Here is a 22,818-nt window from a genome sequence, read left to right on the forward strand (position 1 = left end):
CCTCAAAGGGGAGAAAGGCTGTCTCCATCACCTCAACCTACAGGCTGGCCAATAAAGTCCCAGGAGAAGAAGCAGCACCCAGATGGGATGGCAAGACTCCTCAAAACTGGCAGGTCTCCAGGACATAAAACAACCCCCCCTGCCCCCCGAGGCACTCCCCCAGCCAGGGAAGGGCACAGCTGGTTGGTAACACAGCAACTCCGGCTGAATGCTCTCTCCTGCCCCAACATGCTGTAGATAGATTGAGAAGAGGTAGATCCAGAGTGACAAACTACACTGGCCACTGGCCAGCACAGCAGAAGGGAAGGGACTTAGGAGCTGCTACCTGGGCCAGTGAACCAACACTCAGGAGCACCTGCACAATACACCCAGAAACTGACAAAGTGGGCGGCTCCCTCACTCACTCAGACAAGAGGTCTCCCCTGCAGTTGTTCTGGCCCAAGACTCTGCCTGCCCAGTCCTCTTGTCGGGTGTAATTTCATTCTGTCTCTAAACTAACTTTGCTTTTGTTTCTGCTAAAGATGTAGCTATGAATTCTTGTCACATCAGTTAAAGACTGAGGAACACCGGAATCCAGGAACCTCAAAATCCTACAACAAAGGAGTTTCTATTCATGGGTGATCAAGTTGGAACTTTCTCAGGAATTTTGTATAAATCATCTGTCAAGCTCTCTGGGCCTGGTGATCTTTTGATCTTTAGGGGAGATTTTTTTTTTTTTTTTTTGACTAGATTCATTTTGGTAACTGACACTTTTCTGGGACATGATCCATTTTACCTAAGTTTTCTAATGTCCTGGCATAAGATCATTCTCAGTGTTCCCCTCCTGCCTATCTTTAGCCAGGCTTTGTCTGTGACGTGAGCTTTCCCAGTCCTAATATGCCTTATCTGGATTCACTCTTTCTTCTGCATCTTAAAGCATTTCTATTTCAAAGGAACAAATTTTGACATTTGTTCTGAACCTGAAATAGCTCTGTTCAAAGACTGTTCACAGCCGTTTGGAAGAGTTTAGCTCAGCTACCTATCAACTCAGAGCCTCTGTGGAGTCCTTTGATGACTGAGGAGACATGAGACTAAAGGAAAACGATGTAGGCCATGTTTGGGAGTGATCCTGCCTTCAGCCTCAGCTGCACCTATTATGCCATCAGGTACTCTGTCCGTTGATTAATCATTGCTCCTATCATTTAATTCTCTGAGCCAGGCCCGGTTTTCAAACGTATAAAACAAAACAAAGTCCATATGAACTAACGATCATTCAGGGGCCTGAAGCTAGACTTAAAGAGATCCCACGAGTCAGGAAGAACATCTGAGGATCTCAACCATCTTCTATTTGGCCGGCCCTTTTGGGAAAGATGGACAGTCCAAGTCTGTTTAGTGGGAGGAGGGGTTGTTTCAGCACATCCAACTGCCTCTCAAAGGAGCTAGCCTCAGGAACCCTAAGACCTAGGTTGCTTTCTCAAAGTATAGCAGAGAACCCCCCAGAAGCAGATTAAGCATCCAAAGGAGAAAATAGGTGCCCTGGCCAGCCACTCTCTTGCAGCACCCCTTGGGTCTGTGGGCAGAAGAGGTGGAGGCCCTGTACTCAGATATGGGTCAGGGGAGTCACATGTGTATCTGCACAAAGCAGGACTCCAATTACAAATTTTGCAGCCAAAGCAGTGTACCTTTTAAAATTACCTTTGGGCAACTGTAGGGCTATTAGTTTCAAACAACATAGAAGGGAGAGAATGCTCCTGAACACTGTGCAATCATCAGGGGTCAGGCTAACAGACCCAGGATGCCCAGAGGTTTCCCAGTCACAGGCAGGTAAGTGGTAACTGCTCGCCTCGCCATGTTGCCCGACACAAAATCCACCAAGGTTTAAAGTGAAGCACCCCTACCCACTGAGTCCAAAAGTAATTGATCTACCTGGGACAAGAACAATTTTGGAAGCAGGTTTATAAGTCAGCGTGAAGCTCCCATCCTCAGTCATGCACTGTCCAGAATTCCAGAGTAGAAGCAATGTTCATCCCACCTGCGTCTTCCTGTCCTGGGAATGCAGTAATAAAGTACAGATCTTTTTCTGCCCTACCCGACAAGCTCTCCCAACTCCTTTATTTTCCCTCTCTGTTTAATAAGCCCTGCTTTCTTATATTTCAAAGGAAAAGAGTTTCACTACAAAAATAACATCAGAATTGATCATGGCAAAAGCAAGCTGGCATCAAACAGAATCACCAGACACTATACTGCAAGGATGGAAACGCTGACCACTGCCCACTCTGCCTTCTACTCTCTTAGAATGCTGGATAAATACCCCTGCCCTCTGCTGAAGAGGACAGCAGTCTTTCAGACAAAAATCTGCTGACCTCCCAATTTGCCGACAAATTGAACGACTCTTCTTAAACTCTGCTTCCTTTCATTGGCCAAGGGAACTGAAACTGGCCGGCATTCCTCTATCACTGGAACTGGCAGCTAGGACAGACCAGAGGGTTAATGTTGGGTATGTGCATTTCAGAGTGGGGTTCCTTGACTCTCCCCCGCCCCTACAAGCTGCAAAGATGCATACCTATCTTGCACGCACATTCCTGGAAGAAGATGTTTTCTGGGTCTCTCAAGAGAAACACCTGCCTTGAGCACTGAAGCACAACCGTTGGAAGGTGCCAACCACCGCACTTCTGGAAAAGAGAATTCTGCCAAACCTTTGGTGCACCTACTACCTCGCCTCCAAGTTCTTACCTTTGTGCTGACCACCCAAGCGTGTGTCTGGCCAGGTCCCTCTCCAGCTAGTGCAGGTCTCACAGCCCCCACGCCTTGGTCAAGTGCACACACCTTCTAGCATGCAAGCTGCCCATGAGATGCCCTGCCTCCCTCTTTACCATCTCCCATCTTTTCCAGCTGAGGCCACAACAAATGAAAATACTCCCCGCCAACACCAACACCCTCGACATCCCTATCACACTTCTCCCCAGACTCCACCTTCCTCAAGAAACACAAGATGCCACCTAGGCTGGCATCCCGCAGAAACCAAGGGACACACCTGCTGCCACGTGGTGTCCATTCCAGCGCTGGATCCCCAGCACCCTCCCCCAGAACTGCCACATGCGCCCGCCACCCACCCAGAGCCAGGGTGTGTTCACCAACGCTCCCTCACATCTCTGAGGGTGCTGCCCGGCTGGGCAGAGACTCTAGAAGCAACTGTTGGACAGGGTTGTTTGTTAATTAGGTGGAAATGTGAAAATGCAGTAAACTATCAGGTCTGGGGCCCCTCACCTGTGACTTGGGGGGAAGGGGAAGGTGGCACAGGGAGCAAGGTGGGCACAAGGAGTCACAGGGATGAAGGAAAGCTGCCTGGTCACCCCCCCACGGGGCTCCCCTGGACTCTCCAGACAGTCCCCAGGCAGGTAGCAAATGCCTGTCAATGCTTGAAGGGCCCCCCACAGGTGGCTGAGCCCTGTCTGAACGAAAGCGCTGTTCTTCCACCTCCCTTCCCCCCACCTGAGACAGCTTCCTTAGCTAAAATCAGGCAGCTGGCAGCAGGGAGCAAACTTGAGTGCCAGCTGCCGGTTGCAAGGCCAACCAGGGAGAAGGCTGTTCTGGGGCACAACCCCAAGGCTACGAATCAGTCAACAGAAAGGGTGCGGCTAGGCAGGACCTCCTGGTTTACTTGCTCAAAACCTGGGGGTGATCTCAGGGAAATGAGACTCCACAGTCACTTTTTATATTCCCAGACGTTTGCTCAACTTGAAAGCCAGAGATCAAACCACAGAGGGAAATGATTGCTATGTTTAAAAATATAAAAGAATGAGTTTTTATTAAAAGACAAGCTAAGCAAGAGGAGCAGAACTGGAGGGGCGCCGGAGCACTTCTGAGGAGGCAGCAGTCTTTGTATGGTGAGCCTGTGAGTCAAACCCCCAAGAAAAGTCAGAACATGCACCCCACGAAGACAGACAGAAAGGAAAACAAGCATAAGCAGCAGCAGTCCCGGCAGGAACCAGCAAGGGGCTCTGAATAAACAGAAGGTCCTGAGCACTGGCAGGAAGAGAGGAAACCGGGAGAAAGGAGGAGGGGAAGGAAAGTCACCCAGAAGCAACGCTGGAGCCCGCAGGAGAACCTGGCGGAGGCCCCAGCCAGCTTCTACCTGTGGGAATGGGAGTACCTGGGAACATGCATTTCTGGAGGTCTCCCCGAGGTGCTTGGGGCACCACTGCTATTCAGGGCCTAGGGTGACTGGGTACTACTTATAAAAACATAATGAAGTGCAATTTTGGAAAATATCCCAGGAACTGACTGGGGAGAGATGACGTCAGATTTGCCCTCCTGAAAATGCAGCGAAGGGAATTCCTGGAGTCTATAGAAATAAAGGTGTGCATAAGGAAAACCCATTTTTAAAAACCTGGTGTCTGAACATCAGTCAAACACGAGAAAAGAAGCAGTTGTCTAAGTGATGACCACAGCCCTGTAGGTATAACGGTGGGAACACGAAGTCAAAATGCAGAAAGTAACATTACGTACACACCAAAATGACCATATGCACAGGTGAAAGCCTTGAAACGATGCATTCAGCAGGGAGGATGGTTTGAACACACTGCGAAATATTCTGGGCCTAGCGGGTCTAGCTGACGAGAGACAGAAGTAATGTGCACAGACTGCAAGTCTGTGCCAGGGCAGTGCAAAAACCAACACCCAGCTAATGCCAGTGTTTTCAACCAAAAGACCAAGGACGAAGACAGTGGGCACAGAGCTGTCTTCAGAAAGGAAGCGACTACACCGCAGCATGGGCCACTCGGTGCTACAGACTTCAGGGTTTGTCTCTGTTTAGCTTTTGACTTTCTGTCAATGAATTTAATCAGAAGGCCAGACAGGAAGCATTTAGATAAGTTTTTATTAAACATGCACAAGGGAGACATCTCCAGAAAGGAAGATTTGGGGACTGGTTCGCTGGGGAAATCTGGGGGAAAAAGCTTTTGTTTGAGTAAAATTTTTTTTATTTTATTTATTTTTTACATCATTCTTCATTTTGTGCATTTTTTCATCTCGGTTGTCATCCCCATGGATTTCCCACCACTAATTCGCCCATGTGCCATCACCAAGGTCCCATTCCCATGCACTCTTCTCCTCACTCCGGTTCTGATCCTATGGGAAAATCTTTTTTTTTATAAAGATTTATATATTTATACATACAGAACTGGGGTATAAGCCAGAGGTGGGGGGAGGGGAGGAGGGGAGAGGATTCACCAGACACAGAGTGGGGAGCAGAACAGGAAGATCAACAAAGTACACTGCTAAGGGGAGCAGCAGGCAGGTCAGGAGAGGTTTGCAGCGCCATGTGGGTCACGTCCAGGGTGGAGGATCGAACTCGCACTGAAGCAGCTGTGGCTAGCTTGTAGTGCTGTGTTCTAACCCATTGCGCCACCAGAGAGGGCTGGGAAAAACGTTTTTAAGAGGCCAGCTGAGCTAGGGCAGGATGTAGAGCAGTTTTGTCATATGTATGGGGCTGGGCAAAGCTGGAGCATGAGCAGAAAGAGCTACATGCTTTTTTATACTTTACACTTTATTAGCATTTTAAATCTCTACCCAGGGGTGTGCATTTCGGCGATTTAATGAGTCTTTCTTTGGACAGGCATCTCACATGTGGGCCCTCAGCTACCCTCCCCTCTTTTAAAAGGACAGTGTTTGTTAGGACACACGGTCCCTTCTGTCTAGATAAGGTGCTGGGATGGCCAGGGCGCAGCCGCTAGTAGGCTTGGTGGGAGATATTGAAGGAGTTGGTAAAACAAAAGTTAAACAGCTTTGTTAGCTGTGGTAAGTCTCTATTTAAAGCAGGATGTGAGGTAACTCCCTCCTGCTAGCTGTGATATGAAGCAAGGGGCCAGGTAACCCCCAGGTTGTTAAAACAAGGTACACTGCACTTCTTCTGGCCAGTGAGCAGTTAATCAACTGAGGCTATTTTCTGTAGAGCCATGAATCTTTAGGTCAAAATAACTTAGAACCAGAAGCCAGAGTCCTCCCCGCCACCACCACCGCCCTCAGCCACCAGTCAGGAACAATTGTCTCTGTGTTATCAATGACTCCAACTTGTGATGATGGAACAATTCCCACTGAGTGAAATCTATCGGACTGCTTCCAGGTCCAATCCTCCCTTTGTTTATTGATTATAACTACTACTCATTGAGACTTCTAGCTCAGTTAACAATGGGATTGGGTGACTTCTAGCATTCTGCAAATTTCCTGCTCAAGAATCTGAGAACCATTGTCAGAACCTGGCATGCCCGTGAGCCCCCTGGTCTGGGCTTCCTCTCTGAGGAACTGAGGAAACACACCCTTCTTCACAGAGCTGCTCGAAAACTCAGAGAGATGCAAATGTTGCCTCAAAGTTGTTCTGTGTGTGGCCTCTATGCCCAAGGCCACGTGTGGGCACAGAGTGAGAACAGGAGGGTGGCGTCCTCACACGCTGCCACCACCTGCACTGTCACCACAACACTGGCTTCCACAGACCGGACAGACCTCAGGTTTCAGAGGGGACAGGAAGTATGTAAAAATACTGCAAGGCTGGAACTGGGAGTCTACAAAAAAGGAGGCAAGAGTAAGAACAGAATGAAGACACAAAAATGGAGGGGCTGGAAAAAGGAGACATCTGGCAGGAGAAAACATGGAAGATTCAGAAAAACATGAATGGCCCCCAAAATCCCCATTTCCAGCACCTCAGGGGATGCATTTAAGGGGTGAGAGAAGGCCACAAAGACTCACTTGTAGGATCTCGATGAGGTAATAGAACTGAACAAAGCTCCCCTTAGAAAGCATCAGAGATTCCCCACCAGTATGAACAGTGACCAGTGGACACCACCTGACCTAGGAAAGATGCTCGAGTCCCAGTAGACATACTATTTACACATGTCTGTTCACACACATTTATACATCACATATACACAGGCCCGTGGGTGTGCATACATGCACGCACATGAACAGACAGGCATGCCGCACAATGCACATGAACGCAAACCCACACAACGTGCACACGCACACACACATGCCCGTGCATTTTACGTACACACGTGCCCCATATACCCACAGATGTACACGTGCACAGAGATGTACAATTGCCTGCACTCGTGCAATATCATACATGGGCAAGCTTCATAGCACAAATCCACCCACAGATGCACGACACAATCTAAATATACGTAGGCCGTCTATTTCTAAGCAATATCCTACTTTTGCTGTCAAAGCTATTTTACCGTAAATTAGCATTAGGAGCATCCTAATATTTAAAATAAAAGCAGGAGGCCATTCAGAACTGATGCCATCTTTCCAGCCCCGTGAAAACCAGCCCAACCGATTAACATTTGGTAAAGGACATTTGGCTGCGGGTTACCCCAGAGAAAGGATCGCCCAGAGCACGGAGACCATGTTGAGAGGCCCCAGAGCAAAAGCAGATAACAAAATTCCACAGGGGGCTAAATCCAAGCTCATGTGACTGGCAGTGACTGAGGGCAGTGGAAACCCAATCCAGCTCCCTCAGTCCCTTGGGCTGGGGGGACGGGACACCCCCCTGCCCCAATAGGTCACACAGAGGTGTGCAGGGTGCTCTGTAAGTGCATGGCTGAGCCGCAGGTGCAGGGCCACTGGACCGCCACCACCAAGGGACATGCACACAGAGTCCCTGAGATGCTACTGCTACCTCAAGTGGGGTCAGACATGATGAGCCCAGGCAGGGCTGGCAGAAGCCTGTGCCCTTTTGTGGTTTCTTTAAGCCAGCAGGCTGGTCTGGGCCAACCAGGACCCGCCCTGTCCCCTACCCCAAGACTTCCGAGAAGCCTATTCAAGCTGTATCTGGAAGCCAACTTGCCCCAAAATGTCACCAGGCACTGCTTGCTGGGAGCTCAGCCCCTTCCAGCAACAACAAAACTATGGCACTGCACCCCCAGCTCTCTCCTGCCTCCACTCAAAGTCTCCAGCTCATATTATACCCGGGTTCCAGGAGGTCAAAAAGTGGCAGCTCCTCCAGCTCCACATCAAGGGTGCCCCCCTAAAAGCCGACCCACCTCCAGGACTCACGGGGAGGCTTACATGCAACCTGGTAAGAGGATCAGCCAACCCAGAGGGCAGAGGAAGCCGCCAACCTGAAGCCTCCCTCCAGGGACCATCTCCAAGGGCACCCAGAGGCCCGCTCATGCTCCCTACACCTCCCCATAGGCAAGAAGGCCAGTTCAGACCTGCACTGTGCTCCCTCCGCTATGCCCTGCCCCGGCACTCCCACTGTGCTCCCCATTCCATGTTCCTTTCCTGTGCTCCCTGCCGTCACTCTCCACTCCCTGCTCTGTCCCCTGCCCTCCTGCTATGTGTTCCCTGCTCCCCGCACCCCTGCAAACAGCCCCCACCACACACACCTGCTTCTCGTTCTCGTCCTCTAGCCTCAGCCGGTCCTCAATGCAGTTCCGGGCCTGCAAGAAGGCCTTCCTCTGGGAGCGCTCAGCAAGGATCCTCACAAAGACCCCATACATGTTCACGCTGACGAAGAGCAGGGCATTGGCGCCAAGCTGGAAGGGAGAGACAATGCAGAGCTCGGTGTGCAGGGGGCCTGGCACGCCCACATAAAGGGAGGCGCTCCTAAATGTCCTCCACCAACCAGCCCATGGAATAGCCGCACTGTCCTGGCCACTGTCAGCCAGATGGCCAGCGCAAAGCAGCTCAACGCAGCCACAGCCAGGGCAGCAGGCCAAGCTCCCCTCCTATGCAGGACGGCCCACATCATCTTATCTCATTATAATCTTATTAGTAATGGGCAAAAATGCAAGAAACATGCCCAAAATTCAAGTGGAGTCCTAACCCCCCAAATCTTAGAAGATGAGAAAGTGATACCTTGAAGAGAGGTACTTCAAGCAAAATATGACCTCCAGGGCGAGCTCTAGTCCCTTGTGGCTTCCTGTAAGGTTAAGGCCAGGAGGCCAAGATGCCGACACATGAAAAGGAAAGGCCAGCGAGCCAAACCTTGCCCATGTGATGCTGAAAATCTCCATGCCGCCTGAGCTTCCCATGCGATCTGATCACGCCTGTTTGAAATGACCATCCCCACATGACCTGCTCATCTCCACTGGGCCCCTGATTACAGGCTCTGTGATCCTGAACATCTCTGGTCCTTCTGAACCCCCCAGACGCACTCTGCTGGAGCAGTCCATGCTTGAGCCAGTCGCAGAGCTGCAGGAAGGTGCTTTTTGGTGCCTGTCCCTCCAGACAGGGTGGCCAGCATCTGTTGTGCCCAGAGATCAGAACTGGGCCCTGTTGACCAGGGCAGTGTTTTCTTTTCTCTAAAGGCCACCCATTATATTTGTAATCTGCTCATGCCAGGCAGTTTATGAAGGCAGCCTGGTGATGACGGGAGGGCCAGGGACTATGAAACAAGTTGCCATTTTACAGAATCAATATTTAAATGTGTACTGAGTGTGTTTAAAATGCCCAGGGGCACAGTAGTGGGCATATCTGTACCAATCACTGATGAGTCACTGCACAAAGCAAGCTCTGTCATCACTCCTTGCTTCTGTAGGCCCAGACCTCACCTGAACATTATGGACACAAGGAACATAGAGCACACATGCCCTTCTCCTCAGGTGCCAAGATGTCCAGACCTCCCACTGCCTCTGCAGGCCCTACAGTGGAACTCTAAGTTGTCACTTCCTCACAGGGGACACAGCCAGGGGGAAGATGAGGTACCCAACTTCACCTCAGCAAGGGAGACCAGGATACCAGCAGGTCACACTCATAGGCCTGGCAGAGATTTTCCAGAAAGCAAGGCCTAGGCTGGCTGGAGGCAAGGGTGGAGGAAGATAGGTGTCCCCCACTGGAGGCACAGGGAGGTGGGACACAGGCTGAGGGACACACTGGGGAAGGGGCTGAGGGCCAGCAAAGGCTGGGCAGTTTGGTCCACAGAGAAATCAAGAGCAATTATGTCACCCAGGAATCCCACCTTGTCACACCCCAACACACACACACGCACCCATCTTCATCACACCTACCCTCTATCTGGACCAAGACAATCCCCCAGGAAAAGCCGGGTCCAGTGGGATAGTCACTGAGTCCATGGCTACTGCATTAATACTGTATGAAGTACATGGAGAAGGAGCCCCCAGGTCCACCATGCAATCAAGAGTCCATGGGCGGCAAGATGGAAGCAGAGAGCTGCAGGGTCAGGGAAGGGGTGGTCACTAGGTTGGAAAAGTAGCAGTGAAGTTTCTTCCCTGCTTAGTGCTCTGCTTTCACTCACTGGGGGGCCTCCCTGGGGCACACTGACCTTCCCCCCGGGAGTCAGAAGCTGCCAGCACACCTGCTTTCCCCTCTTCCTTCACTCAGGCGTACCCTGGATGCTAGAGGCCATGGTGATGGGGACACAACAATGACAATATGGCCCCTGTCACTTGTAGTACAGGAAGTTTTCCTGACTAGATGCCCAGCCAGAGGCCAGCGATGAGAATGACAAAGCAGCGAGAACCGAGAAACATGCCCAGAGGTCACCAGCTGGCAAGTGTGGCCTGAAGGAGAAGTTGATTCAAAAAGACAGCAAAAGGGTGGCAATAAAATAGCCTCACACTTGGGACAGCATGAGTGGAAGGGTGAAAGCCATGCAGGAGCTGGAGGAAGCTAAAGAGGTGGAAGGGACAGTGGCATGGCAGTGGAAGAGACGGCATCTCCTCTCCTCGCCTGGCCCCACCAGCCGCCCAGAGTCCCTGATCTCTGAGTTTGGATTGTTGCCAAGAGGTCTGTGGTGGTCTGTGTCCTAACAACTATGCCAGATCCCTCCTCCTCCGCTCCTTGCTCTGAGAAGCCCACGCCCCTCACCCCTGGGGCCAGCTGCTCTCCCAGTGTCTCAGGCCACTGAGCTGGCCTTCTCCTCCTCCTGTTCCTACAGCCTCTTTCAGGCCACGAATCAGCAGGACGCTGTCCAAGGAGACGCCAGGGCCCTTCCTCCTGCCGTAGTTACTCTCATGCTCCTCCCGGCTAATATCTGGGGGTGGGGTCTCAGGGAGTGCAGGCCAATGCCCTGGCTCATTTCTTAACACCCCCATAAACCCCTCTGGAATCCACATTATATGGCCACACGAGCTTCCTAAGAAGTGTTGGGTCCTCATGTCCATCAGCAGCCCTGCTCTACAGACAGAAGGTACACAGCCTCTGAGGGATTGCACAGGACCCCAGCTGCAGAAGGTAGCACAAGTCCAGTGGCCCCCAATAGCTGACCTCAGCACACAGGCCCCTGAGAGCCACCTGTGCTTGGAACAGATTAGATTCTATTCCCCAACTCTCACTTCTATCTTCATATGGGTAGGTGGGGTAATCACAGCTTTCCTAGGATTAACAGAAGCACCTAAGAGGCAAGACATGGGTACACCCTAGTGTCTTCAGTGACATCACTCTCCAGCAGCTAAGCCCACAGTCTTGAGTGTCGTGGGACCCAGTGCACATATCTAGACCATGGGGCGAGGGAGGGGCGGCCCAGGGCAGGGCCTAGCAGGATCTTCCCCACCCCCAAGTCCTCACCCAGCATTTGCTATCTCTGTGCCGGCAGGCCCAGACATGGAGAAACTACACTCCTACACCCTTTGCTCTTGGGCCGCAGAGTGCAATCCAGAAGAAGCTTGTGTTTGTGCTGGCCAGAGGGGCAGACAGTGGTCTGAGGCCTCTTCTGGCTCTTGAAACAGCCACCACCACCCCAACCCCGACCCCGGCCTTCAGGCAGGAACAGGGTCAGCACCACATCGCCCTGACAGTTTCCCTGGCGGGACGTTCCACGGTCACAGGCGCTCTAGTGTACCTGAGGACATGACCAGTCCCTGCCGGACACTGGCAGTGATGTGCCAACACCCCACCAACTTTCTCCACAGCCCTGCTGGGCCTCCTTTATGGAGATAAGCTGGGACTGGAACTTGGGCCGTGAGACAGCCCTCTCAGACTGTTGAACAAACACAGACTCCACTCCATCTGGCCGAGGCCTGGACCTTTTCATGTTCTGGCAAGGGAGCGAGTGCAGTCCCAGCCAGCAGTGAACTCACTGGACAACCACAGGCTCTGGAGTTAGAGGCCCGGTTCAACCCAGCTCTCCCCACTGCCTCAGGAACATGAGTGACTAAAACACTTCAGGCCCTCTGGGGTGGCGCAGTGGGTTAAAGCACAGGACTAAGCTAAAGACACTTCAGCATGAGTTCGATCCCAGCCCTGGGAGGTGACCACATGGCGCGGCAGACCTCCCCTGACCCGCCCGCTGCTCTATCAGCAGTGTACTTTGTTGATCTCCCTGTTCTGCTCCCCACTCTCACTGCACCTGCACCTCTGGCCTGCACCCCAGTTCTGTCTGTACAAATAAATAAATATTTTAAAAAAAACCTTCAACTGTGATAGGTTAATGACCTATAACTACTAACCACTCCCTACCACCACTGCCTTCTTCTCTTCCATTTTTTAACAAATGAAGAAAATATAGCAAAGTATTTTTACCATCGCATTACCTCCTTGAATAGTAAGGATTTCACTAACTGGTATCAAGTGCACAGACATATACCTCTTCCGAGCCATATCATCTACCCACCTGTCCACCCATTTACCCATCTACACATCCATCCAGCCACCCACACAACCAGTGATCCACCACCATCCACATATCCATCCATCCACCTGTCCATCCATACATTCACATACAACTTGAGCTGGACTTTGGATAGGTCAGCTGAATCCAGGAATCCCAGGGACTTGTGGCTCAAGAGATGTGACAACAGAAGACTTAGGTGATAAGGATTCTAGAAGGTGCAAATGTGGCCACTTGTACATGAGCTATAAACCAGGGTGGGGTATGTGATTCGCCCTGCCCTGCTGGGTCAACCAGGCACACCTGTTCAAATAAGACTGTCCACAGAGGGAAACTGAGGCCCAAAGGAGAGGGAGCAAATTGCCCAAGGTTCTACCTAAACTTCTGGAGTGAGAGCTCTCAGTGTGTCTGGGGTGGGCACCAGACCAACACCTCTTGCACGAATAGTGGACATGGAACATGAGTCTCTGGTACGGATTTGGCTCATAACTAATGACCAAGCCTCATGAAGTCATCAAATCAGAAGCAAGCACACTTGCTGCAAAAAAGCAGCCACAGAATTCCAAACAGTACTTTCAGTCTTCATCCAACCAGATTTCACAAAACAAAAACCAAATTGACAGTTAAGTGTGTGGTCTCTACTCTGTATACCGACTCAGCAGAAAATCTTATTCCTGTGCCCATCAGCTCCACAGGGACCTGGCGCCGAGATGGAGACCTGGAACTTTCTGTGGGGTGTGTGGACATAGGCAGTGAAGTTGGAGTGTTGCCTCACCTCTGTTCACCTCCACACTAATTGCAAGTTTCCATACAGAAAGTGAGAGGGCCAAGAGTTTTCTAGCAACAAAAAGCCAGGGTCCTCCAGGTGGCACAGCGGGTTGAAGCACAACACTGAGAAGCTGGACACGGCTGCTTCAGGGTGAGTTCAATTCCCAGGCCCAGAGATGATCCACGTGGCGCGGCAGACCTCTCCCGCCTCACCCGCTGCTCCCCTCAGCAGTACACTTCATCTGTCAGCCTGTTCTGCTCCCCGCTCTGTCTCTCCCCTCTCTGTGTCTCACCGCCCCTGAGCCTCCGGCCTGTATCCCAGTTCTGTATGCATAAATAAATAAAATCTTTTTTAAAATCTAGATATACAAATTTGGTTGCATTTCAAAGGCAATCCCAAATGAGCCTAGATGCTCAGATTTATGGATAATGAAGCAGGTCACTTTCACAATTTCTGGCAGCTGCTAAAAAAGTGAGTAGCAGTTATTCCCCATTACAGGAAAATCTCTATATGCCTCTAGCAGAGACAGAAACAGAATGATGGGCCTGGACTCACTATCACAGCTCATGTCCTTAAGTCCAAAGTGCCCCCTGGGTTCGTCATTCAGGCCCAGGAAAGGCCACCCACCTCGCACCTTCATGAGGCCTTTTCCTCATGAAGAAACTAGACATAGCAGCTTCTACACCGCACCGGCCTGGCTCCCAAGCTTCTGGGGCTTTGTTGAAGCCAAGGCATGGGGACCTCCCTGGTGACCTGGGATGCCAGTGAGCACACCAGCCTGTGCCAGGGAACAGGCAGGAAAGGGAGGATCTGACCCTACCTACCTACTGCCTTAGAAAAATAAAACCGAAGCAATGTAGCTGCAGTGCCAACCACTTAGCTGGTAAGAAAAGGCACCCCCACAATCCTACCACCTCTCACTATGGCCATCATGGAGTGGTGTGGGGCAGTCTGCAGTTCAGTGCCAGCTCCCTCCAGGAGTACGACATAGGGCTTCTTCTCCACTGTGCCAAGTGGTCAGAACTACTGTTTCAATGGCTGTGGGACCCCTTAACTACAACACGACCTTCTAATGGCATTCTTAGTGATTTCCAATCTTTGTGACTCCTGGTGTGGGACAAAGATCACTGATAGTTCTGCTGGGCATCTCTGGTCACGCCCTAACAACCCCACATCAGTCACCGCCTCAGCCGTCCAGGAACACACTGGCTAAACTGGTCTCTCAGGAGCTGCTGGAGGGAAGGGAGTGGGTCAAGGTTAAGATGGTTCACACTCCTTGCTGGCCTACAGAAAAGAAACCATACAGGTCCATAAGTGGGCCCTCCAGGAAGGACCAGGTGAAGGAGAGCCCGGTTCAGGTGGCCCCAGAGAATACTGGCTGGGAGGGCAGCGGTCCTCTGCTCCCGTGAGCCTGACACTGCCTAGGGCCCAGCAAACATGCGCTGCAGTCAGGCTCAGGTATCACTCCGATCCCTGTGAGAAACCTCTGCTTGCCTTGGGCAAGAAGTGGGCCTCATCTCAGCACCCATGGGGAATTTCCTCTGAGTTGGGATCTCTGAAAAACCCGCACTCTCTAGAAGACACATGGGCAAAAGACACCTCTTTGTCCTCCAGAGCCTGAATCCCCACTTCTTAGCGCCAAGGTTGAGGCTGGCACACAGGTACCGCTAAAGGCATAACAAGTGAGAAGCTCAAACACCTGGGGTTGCCTCCCCTAGGGGCTGCCCCAGTAGTGGACCCAGGACCTACCCCATGCCTCTTCCCTAAGGAGCCCCATCCTAGCCCTAGCAAGGTTCAGGTGAGTGAGACGTGGGCTCGTCTGGCTCAAACCCACCCCCACGTTCACTTTCAGACTGCTCCCTCTCTGCCACCTCGGTCCAGGCACCCTCCTGAACCCCTGCAGTGAGCAGGGAGGCCCCAAGACAATCCCTGTTCAGTACTTAAACCTTCGGGTGAATTATCCTAGTGTCCACCTGTCATGGCCAAGCTACCCATCTCAGGCACAGGCCCCTCCCACAGAGGGGCACAGGCTGCAGACAGTTCTGGGTTCTTGGCCACAGGATCAAGAGAGAAGTGATGTCCATGCACCGCTGCTCTGCAATCACTGGGCGCGTCTGTTTTGATCAATGACGAGCCATCCCCGTGCCCTGCCAGGTTTCTGTGTATTGGGGGAGGGGGAAGGCCAGGCTCTGCTACCTGTCAAGCACCCGCTCCCCAGGAGAAAGAGTAGGACCACCAGAAAGTGCCTCTGAGGTTCACTCGCCCAGTGGTGTTTCCTGTCACTCCGCGAAGTGGCTGGTTTTCAACAGTACTCATAACTGTGTTTTAAATTATCATAATTGAAACTATGGGGGCGACACCGATGTAAAAAAAAAGTTTAATTAATAAAAAATAAGTAAATAAATCCCAAAGATGAGATATTAAAAAATAAATTAATTAATAAAAACTAAATTACCATAACTGTTTGTGAGCTATTTTCAAATTAAACAGCAATAGATTAGCATGGTTGGAAAAAAGTACAGCAGACTGTTGCTTGCTAACCATTGCAGCTAGTAGGTCTGGTACAAAAGCCATCACTGTATTTGCCCCTCCTTGTGTGTTTGAAATTTCCATAACAATAATAAAATAAAAACTTTAATTATTCAAAAAACAGACGTTGACAGGTTTTCTTTAGCTCCTGCTTTGAGGTTCCAGTGCCCTGAGGCTAAGCTCCACAGCTAGACTCCCCACACCCAGGGCCGGCAGGTGTCTGCCACATTTCCTGTGTTGCCTGGGATCCCCACTTGACCCTGCTGGCTCAGGCACAGCCCCCTCCAAGCAAGCCAGCCCCCACCCCTTCAGGTCAGAGAGGAAGCGAGAGGCCAACAGGCCAACACTAATGACCCAACACTACTGACAGGCAGCACCGTGTCAATAAACCAGAACTGGGGCCCACACACACAGCACCGGCAGGGTAACTCCCAGGCTCCCCGCTGAGTCCCTGCCCAGGGATCAGTGGACAGTGGCCGCTGACTGCACTCCCCAGAAGGGTTGCCTGGAGCGCAAACATTTTCACCTGGAGCGCAAAACGCCTGAGCCAAGCATTCCCACCCCACCCACGACATAGGCAATGTTTCCATACCTCAGTTCACCTTTAGACACCTGGACACTAATCCTAGTCACAAACAGCCACAGCACCAGGCTGTGCTCCCTCCACTGCCCACTGCCCACTTGAGACCCTCAAGCCAAATGGGTTCCAAAATGAATCTGAAGCATTCTCCAAGGACATGGTCAGTACCCCGGAAACATTTGTTATATCAGCACAAGAAGACTTGTTTTAAAATAAAAGATCAGGGTCCTCCCTGGTGGCTCAACGGGTTAGGGAACAGCACTGCAAACTAGCTACAGCTGCTTCAGTGCGAGTGTGAGGAGGGTGAGGTGATCCACCTGGCTGGGCAGGCCTCTGCTCCTTCAGCAGTGCACTTCCTTGCCTGCTCTGCTCCCCACTGTCCCTGGTGAATCCGCTCACTGCCCCTGCACCTCTGGCCTGTACCTCGGTTCTGTATGCATAAATAAATAATATACATGTATATATCTATATTTAAAATGAAAGATCAGGGCTCTCCCTGGTAGTACAAAGGGTTAAAACACAGCACTATGAAGCTATCTGCAGTCACTGCAACATGAGCTGATCCCCAGCCAGGGAGCTGACCCACATGGAGCAGCAGACCTCTCCTGTCTCACCAGCTGGTCCCTTCAGCAGTGTATTTCAATTCAGTCAATCTGCCTGTTCTGTTCCCAGCTCTGTCACTGATGAATCCTCTCACGACCCCTTCACCCCCACCCCATAACACCTCTGGCCTGTACCCCAGTTCTATATGCATAAATAAGTAAAATATAAAAAATAATAAAAGATCAGAAATACTGTTCATCTAAACCAGTGACTCCTAAATGCGCTCGCTGAATACTCATGCAAACACCAGGGCACAGAGGTCTAGGAAAACAAGATCAGCTAGCAAGTACTTCAGAGCCCTTTTTCAGGCCAGAGTTCCCCTAACAGAGAATGGTTCTCTCTTAAGGAACTAGGCAAAAGGATCAGAAAACTGCACTAACCATTTCGCAGAAATTGCTCTAGCCCAAGCCTCCTGTGACCCGCCCCCCACATGATATTGTGAACCTGGGCATGGGGTGCCTGCAGCCGCCTGAGCTGCAAGACCCTGGTAGGCCAATGAGCAGGAGCTGCACTACCCGAAACCAGGCACCCAAGTAGGGGGGCACCACCAGCAGCATGTCCTCACACACCTGCTGAACCACATTACCAGAGAAGGGCGCCATGCAGCCAAGCTTGGGGAGCGAGCCCTTTACAGGCACACATGCTTTTGTCAGGCCTACCAGAACCACTTCTGAACGGAACACTGCACCGCACAGAACTGCATCAGGCAGGGCAAATAAACACCCTCCTTCAGATGTGGGGTCTGGGGTGGACAGAGGTCGTGAGAAAACACTGGACACCACCTGGTGGGAAAGGTGAATGTGGTGGGATGTGAGGCTGGGGGCGGTAAGAGGAAGTTTCCCTGCCAGGTGACCAGAGGCCTGGGGGTATCAGGGGAGGAAGAGGGCAAGCAACCACCTGGAGAATCACTCACCACCACTCCGGGGAAGCCATCTCTCTGCCATCACACAGCTGGAGCTGCACCAGAGGGTCCCACCACCCTCCCTGCGGGTCACCGCCAGGTCAGCCGAGGGAGTAGACACACTGCCTTGAGGCAGGAGAGCAAACAGGTCACAGGGAGGGGAAGGACCAGGCCCAGTCGGAGCAGGCCCAGCCTGGGTAAAACCCTGGGAGCAGGGGAGAGAGACCCAACCAGATGAGGGTCCAGTAGCTGGGGACATGTAAAGAAGTTGGCAAGAGGGTCAGGGATCTGCAGGGAAGGATGGCAAGGCTGAGATCTGGTCAGAGGAGGGACCAGCATGGGCCAGGAGATGGGTCAGCAAAGGAGGGGCCGCCCTGGTGAGGGCCCAACAACAGATCAGTAGACAAGGGATGCAATGGAGGAAGGGCCAGCCAGGGACAGGAAGTAGGGAGGAGAGGGGGGAGGCTGTGATGGGCAGGGGAGGGGAACCCTGCAGGAGGAGGGCAAGGGTGGGCCCCACTGGAAGGGGCATGCTGGAAAAAGGGCCAAGCCCATAAAGAGGCAGGCTAGGGAGCAGGGTAGCAGGGGGCCAAGTGGTGGGGTGGGGTGCTGGATTTCCTGATGGCCTGGGATGTTTGCCTGGAAGGTACTCAATGGGTGTGGGTAGTTAGCACTTTGCACCATTTGGGCAAAGCCGTGGCTAACGCATGTCTGGCTGTGGTCTCTGCTGGGAAGCTCCAGGTCAGCACCAAGATTCTTTGTGTGGCTGTAGGGCCTGGCTGCCAGTGACTCCAGGTCCCTGCCAGAGCTCAGAAAGCAGGGTGTGGGCAGGAGGGAGGGCAGAAAAAGGGGATATTCCAGCCAGTGCCCACTTTCCTGACAGCCACAATTCCTCTTATCCTGTCTGTGCCAGAGTCCTGATGTCACATATAGTGATGGGCAACTAAACTGAAGACAGACATTCTGCACGCTGCCTTGAAGCCCAGCTACCCACCCCCACCCAAGCAAAAGCAGGAATCTTGACCCACACCATTCAAGAAGCAGGAAAGAGGCACCTGAAGCTGTGAGGATCTGCACAGGAGGAAGCGAGAGGCTGCCTCGTGCTCAGGAAAGGCTGACGGCTCAGGAAAGGCTGACGGCCCAGGCACATGCACAGGCAGAGCTGTGCAGAGGCCCCTGTGGGTGGTCTCTAAGCCAATGGCCAAGATGCCCAGGTGACCCTGCTCCAAGATATCCCTCCTCCTCCACCATCACTCCCCTGTATGACACTGCCATCCTATGCACACCCTAACACCCTGACTAGACCTCCTGCCCTCCCCCTGCTCCTCTAGGGCCTGAGCAGGTAGGTCACTGTGCCCCTCGGGGCTGTGGGCCCTGGTAAGAGCCATCAGACATGTCACCAGGTCACATCTCTCCCTTTCCCCCATCCCTTTGCTTCCTGAGCCTCAGGTTGCTGCAAACCAGCCCCCAACAAACCCACCGATCCACACACACACCCCTTCAGCCACACCCGGCTGGGCCTTCCCACCACCACTGCTGTCTTTAGCAGCACTTGGGTGTTCCTGAACATGATGCCTCCAGTCGTGACACATGGCTCAGATAAATAAAAAGGAATTCCTGTCTCCAGCTTAGGTACAAGCAGTGGGACTATGCACGGGGCTGGGATAGAAGGGAACCTGCTCTGGCCAATATTTCTGTGGTTCCTCCTCCATGGCAGGCCGTGGGAATAGGCTTGATGCCCAAAAATCTGTCTGCCCTGCAGGAGAGCAGCAGTAGATACACCTTTTCAGGAAGGGGCAGAACACTAGCCCCGCAAAGTTCAACGGCACACCAGCCAGCCTCAGAGCCAGCCTGGGTTCTACAGAGCCCCAAGCTTACTCATGGCACCGCAGAACCCTGTACACCAGGACAGTACAAGCTTGCTGCAGGATCTCCAGGGGCCTCCCGACAAAGGGGCAGAGGCTCTGGGAACCCGCCGCTGAGCCCTACCCAGTCTCAGTGCCCGGAGCACACATTCTCCAGAGGGCACATGGCACACTGCACTCAGCAATGGGGGGTTGGCTTCTTCTGGGCATCCACCCAGTGCCCTGCATGGCTTCTGCATGTCCCAGATTCAATCCTGAGGAAGCGGCACCGCGGGCAGGTGACTACACCACAGGATGGCTTTGCAAATCTTCACCAAGTTGCAGAGCTCATTAAGGACAGATTTCACAGAGTCCCAGAATTTTCTAATTGGGAGGGAGAATCCCTGGAGCATCATTGAGTCCCTTACCATATGTTTCTCTGCACCTCGCAATATCTATTTGTCAACACCACCACCACCTGTATGTACACAAGGATTTGAACAGGAACAGCCTCCAGGAGCCAAAATGATTATAAGTAGCAGATTTCAAAATATGTGCTTTTCCAATATGAATAACTTGCCTGTACCACAGCCCTATGGGAGTGTGTGTATATGTGTGTGTGTGTGTAAAATGCCATTATATGTATAAATGTATATGTGCATGCTGAGCATGTATAAATGCCGTTGGGGGGGGGGGTTTGGGGGGGTAGAGTGAGGTCTAGAGAGGGAAGGTCTGTGTAGCCCAGGGAGACACAGCTCATAGCGGTAAACCCCAGATGTCTGCTCTGTCAGAATCTGTGCTCTGGATACCATAACAGATTCTTCTCTTTCAATCTTTTAATTCTCTAAATCGAATGACTATAGAAAAAAATTATTTAAAAGAAGACAACGGTGCAGTTTTTCACAGAACCAGCTGAGCACCTGGCGTACAGACCTCAGCATGGCCCCAGTCTCTGGCCTGTCCAGGCGAACTTGGCTTCCCTGGTCTCTGTGCTGACCTGGCTTCTGGGGTCCCTTCTAGTCCCAGTGAGGGTTGTTCCACTTGGGCTGGGCCCAGCTGTGGAGGCTAAGCACTAGATAGGAGAGGTGTAGGGGAGTGCCCCTCAGGTCAAGCAAGACCTCCTGCTGCCCCAAGAAGAGAGCTGTGGCCCCTCCCTCCACCCCCTCCCATCCCCTCCCTGAGGCTTACAGCCCTTGGCCCTTCTCCCTTCTTCTCAGTCCTTATCTCTGCCTCCTTTCTGTCTCTGGCCTTCACTCTATTCTTCTCTCTCTTCCCTTCACAGCCTGGCCCCCTCCCTGCCAGGTATTTCCCTCCAAGATTCTCCTCCTGTCCCCTTCCCAGTCCCAGCACATGCTGACTGTCTCTCTCTCACTCTCTGGGCCCTAAAATGCAGGTCGAGTCACGGCCTTTCTGTGTGCCCCACAGCCCCGTGACCATGTGCTGTCCTGGGCATCAGCACCTAAGGACACGCCCCTTGGTCCTGGAGTGGTGGTTCCTTGGTCACCACAGGCCCCAGAAATCTGACTCCTAACACGGCGCTCACACACACACACACACACACACACAGTGTTCTTAACAAAGCTCACACTACACCTCCTTTTCTCCATTTGCCCCTTCTCTCCCTAGACGGACTCCCCCACCCCATCTGATTTCCACCACCCTCAGGAAGGAACACAACCTTTAAGGGCCTTCCAAGCTAGGGTGACATGCACGGAGTAATAAAGCTCAAAGAGCCCCACTTGGCAAAGACATCTGCATGCCGCCTCTGGGGTCCTGGGGCTGGGAGGAGCCTGGCCACCCTCTGGCCTGCCCTGGGAAGACAGTGACAAAGTTCAGGCACTGCAAGTCACCAGGGACCCAGGTCACACAGGAGTGGGGTGGCAGGGTCCAGACCCTGTGTGACCTTGGCAAACTCTGATCTTCTTGACCATAGATGGTCCACAATGGGGCGCCAAAGCAACCAGAGGAGGCAAAATCCCTTCCCTGTCCCTACATCTCCTTCATCTACAGGGATGGGAAGGTGACTCTACAAGCCCCTTGGTACTCTGGGCACATTGGAAAAAAAAAGAAGCAGGAACCCTCAACCTGCCCACTTTCTGTCTGTCCTGCAGGGATGGGTACAGCCAAAGAACAGTGGACTAAGGCTGCAGTCCTGTCGGACTAACCGCCAGCTACCTGACCTTGGGTCAGTCCTGGCCCTCTCTAGGGCCAGTGTCCCCTCTCCATGCGCCACACTCAGAGGTGCTGTTGTGGACTGGAACTCGGTGGAGATCCCATCCCAGGATGCCAGCCCTCACTGCCTCCCCAGGTCTCTTGAGTGACCTTGAACACACAAACACCCCCATTCAGAACCTCAGTTTTCCTCACCAGCCCAGTGGTGGATGCACACCCAGTTCCCAATCTTCCCACTCCTTCCGAAGCAGGTTAGTTCCAGACGAGATCAGGGGTTCTAGGCAGCACTTACCGTCCTCCAGTGACGTGGGCGCTTGGTGGGGACCAGGATGGCCGTGACCAGCAAGTGTGAGGCAGCCACCACGAGACCGAAGCTGATGGCCAACACGCTGCGCACGGGCAGCAGAGCATAGGACACGAAGGTGACCAAAAGGAGCTGCCAAACGCCTTGCTCCGTGGCCACGGGCACCGCAGCCGCCCCAGCAAGAGTCCCGGCGGGGCCACCTAGCGCGAAGGGGCAGCAGAGCAGTGCGAAGGTGAGGCTGAAAAGCAGGGCGAGCTGGCCGACCTGCTGCAGCTGGGGCACCTGCAGGGAGCGGACATTGGTGACCACGAGGAGCGCCAGGAAAAGGATGCAGTGCACGGGGTGCGAGCCTTTGGCCAGGCCAGGCGCGGGCCCGGGCGCGCCCAGAAGCTCGGCCAGCGCCAGTGTGCCCGCCAGGAGACTGAGCACGACCAGTGCCTTCAGCGTGGCCGCCTGCTCCAGCCGCAGCGTGTAGCCGCGGAACAGCGCCTCCAGCTCCGGGCAAGCGAACTCCGCGTCGCACGCTCGGAGCTCCTGCCGGCCGCCCGACCCTGCCGCCCGCTCAGCGC

General features: G+C 52.7%; 1 protein-coding gene across 2 annotated transcripts in view; it reads right to left on the minus strand.

The window, feature by feature from the left end:
* Window positions 1–22,812, minus strand: part of ADCY1 (adenylate cyclase 1 (brain)) — a 133,430-nt gene extending 110,618 nt beyond the window's left edge. Inside the window, exons 1-2 of one of the 2 annotated variants that reach the window (XM_012720372.1) lie at window positions 22,238–22,812; window positions 8,364–8,513 (exon numbers count right to left, since the gene is read on the minus strand). In XM_012720372.1, coding sequence (XP_012575826.1) covers window positions 8,364–8,477 — 114 coding nt within the window. In that variant the 5' untranslated portion in view covers window positions 8,478–8,513; window positions 22,238–22,812. Of the gene's footprint in view, window positions 1–8,363; window positions 8,514–17,687; window positions 17,747–22,237 lie in introns of those variants that run through there. The other variant, XM_012720373.1, reaches the window with a different exon arrangement.
* Between the last annotated feature and the right edge of the window lie 6 nt (window positions 22,813–22,818).

This window comes from Condylura cristata, unplaced genomic scaffold (assembly GCF_000260355.1).
Source record: "Condylura cristata isolate star-nosed mole 26May11 unplaced genomic scaffold, ConCri1.0 scaffold00004, whole genome shotgun sequence".
Lineage (NCBI taxonomy): Eukaryota > Metazoa > Chordata > Mammalia > Eulipotyphla > Talpidae > Condylura > Condylura cristata.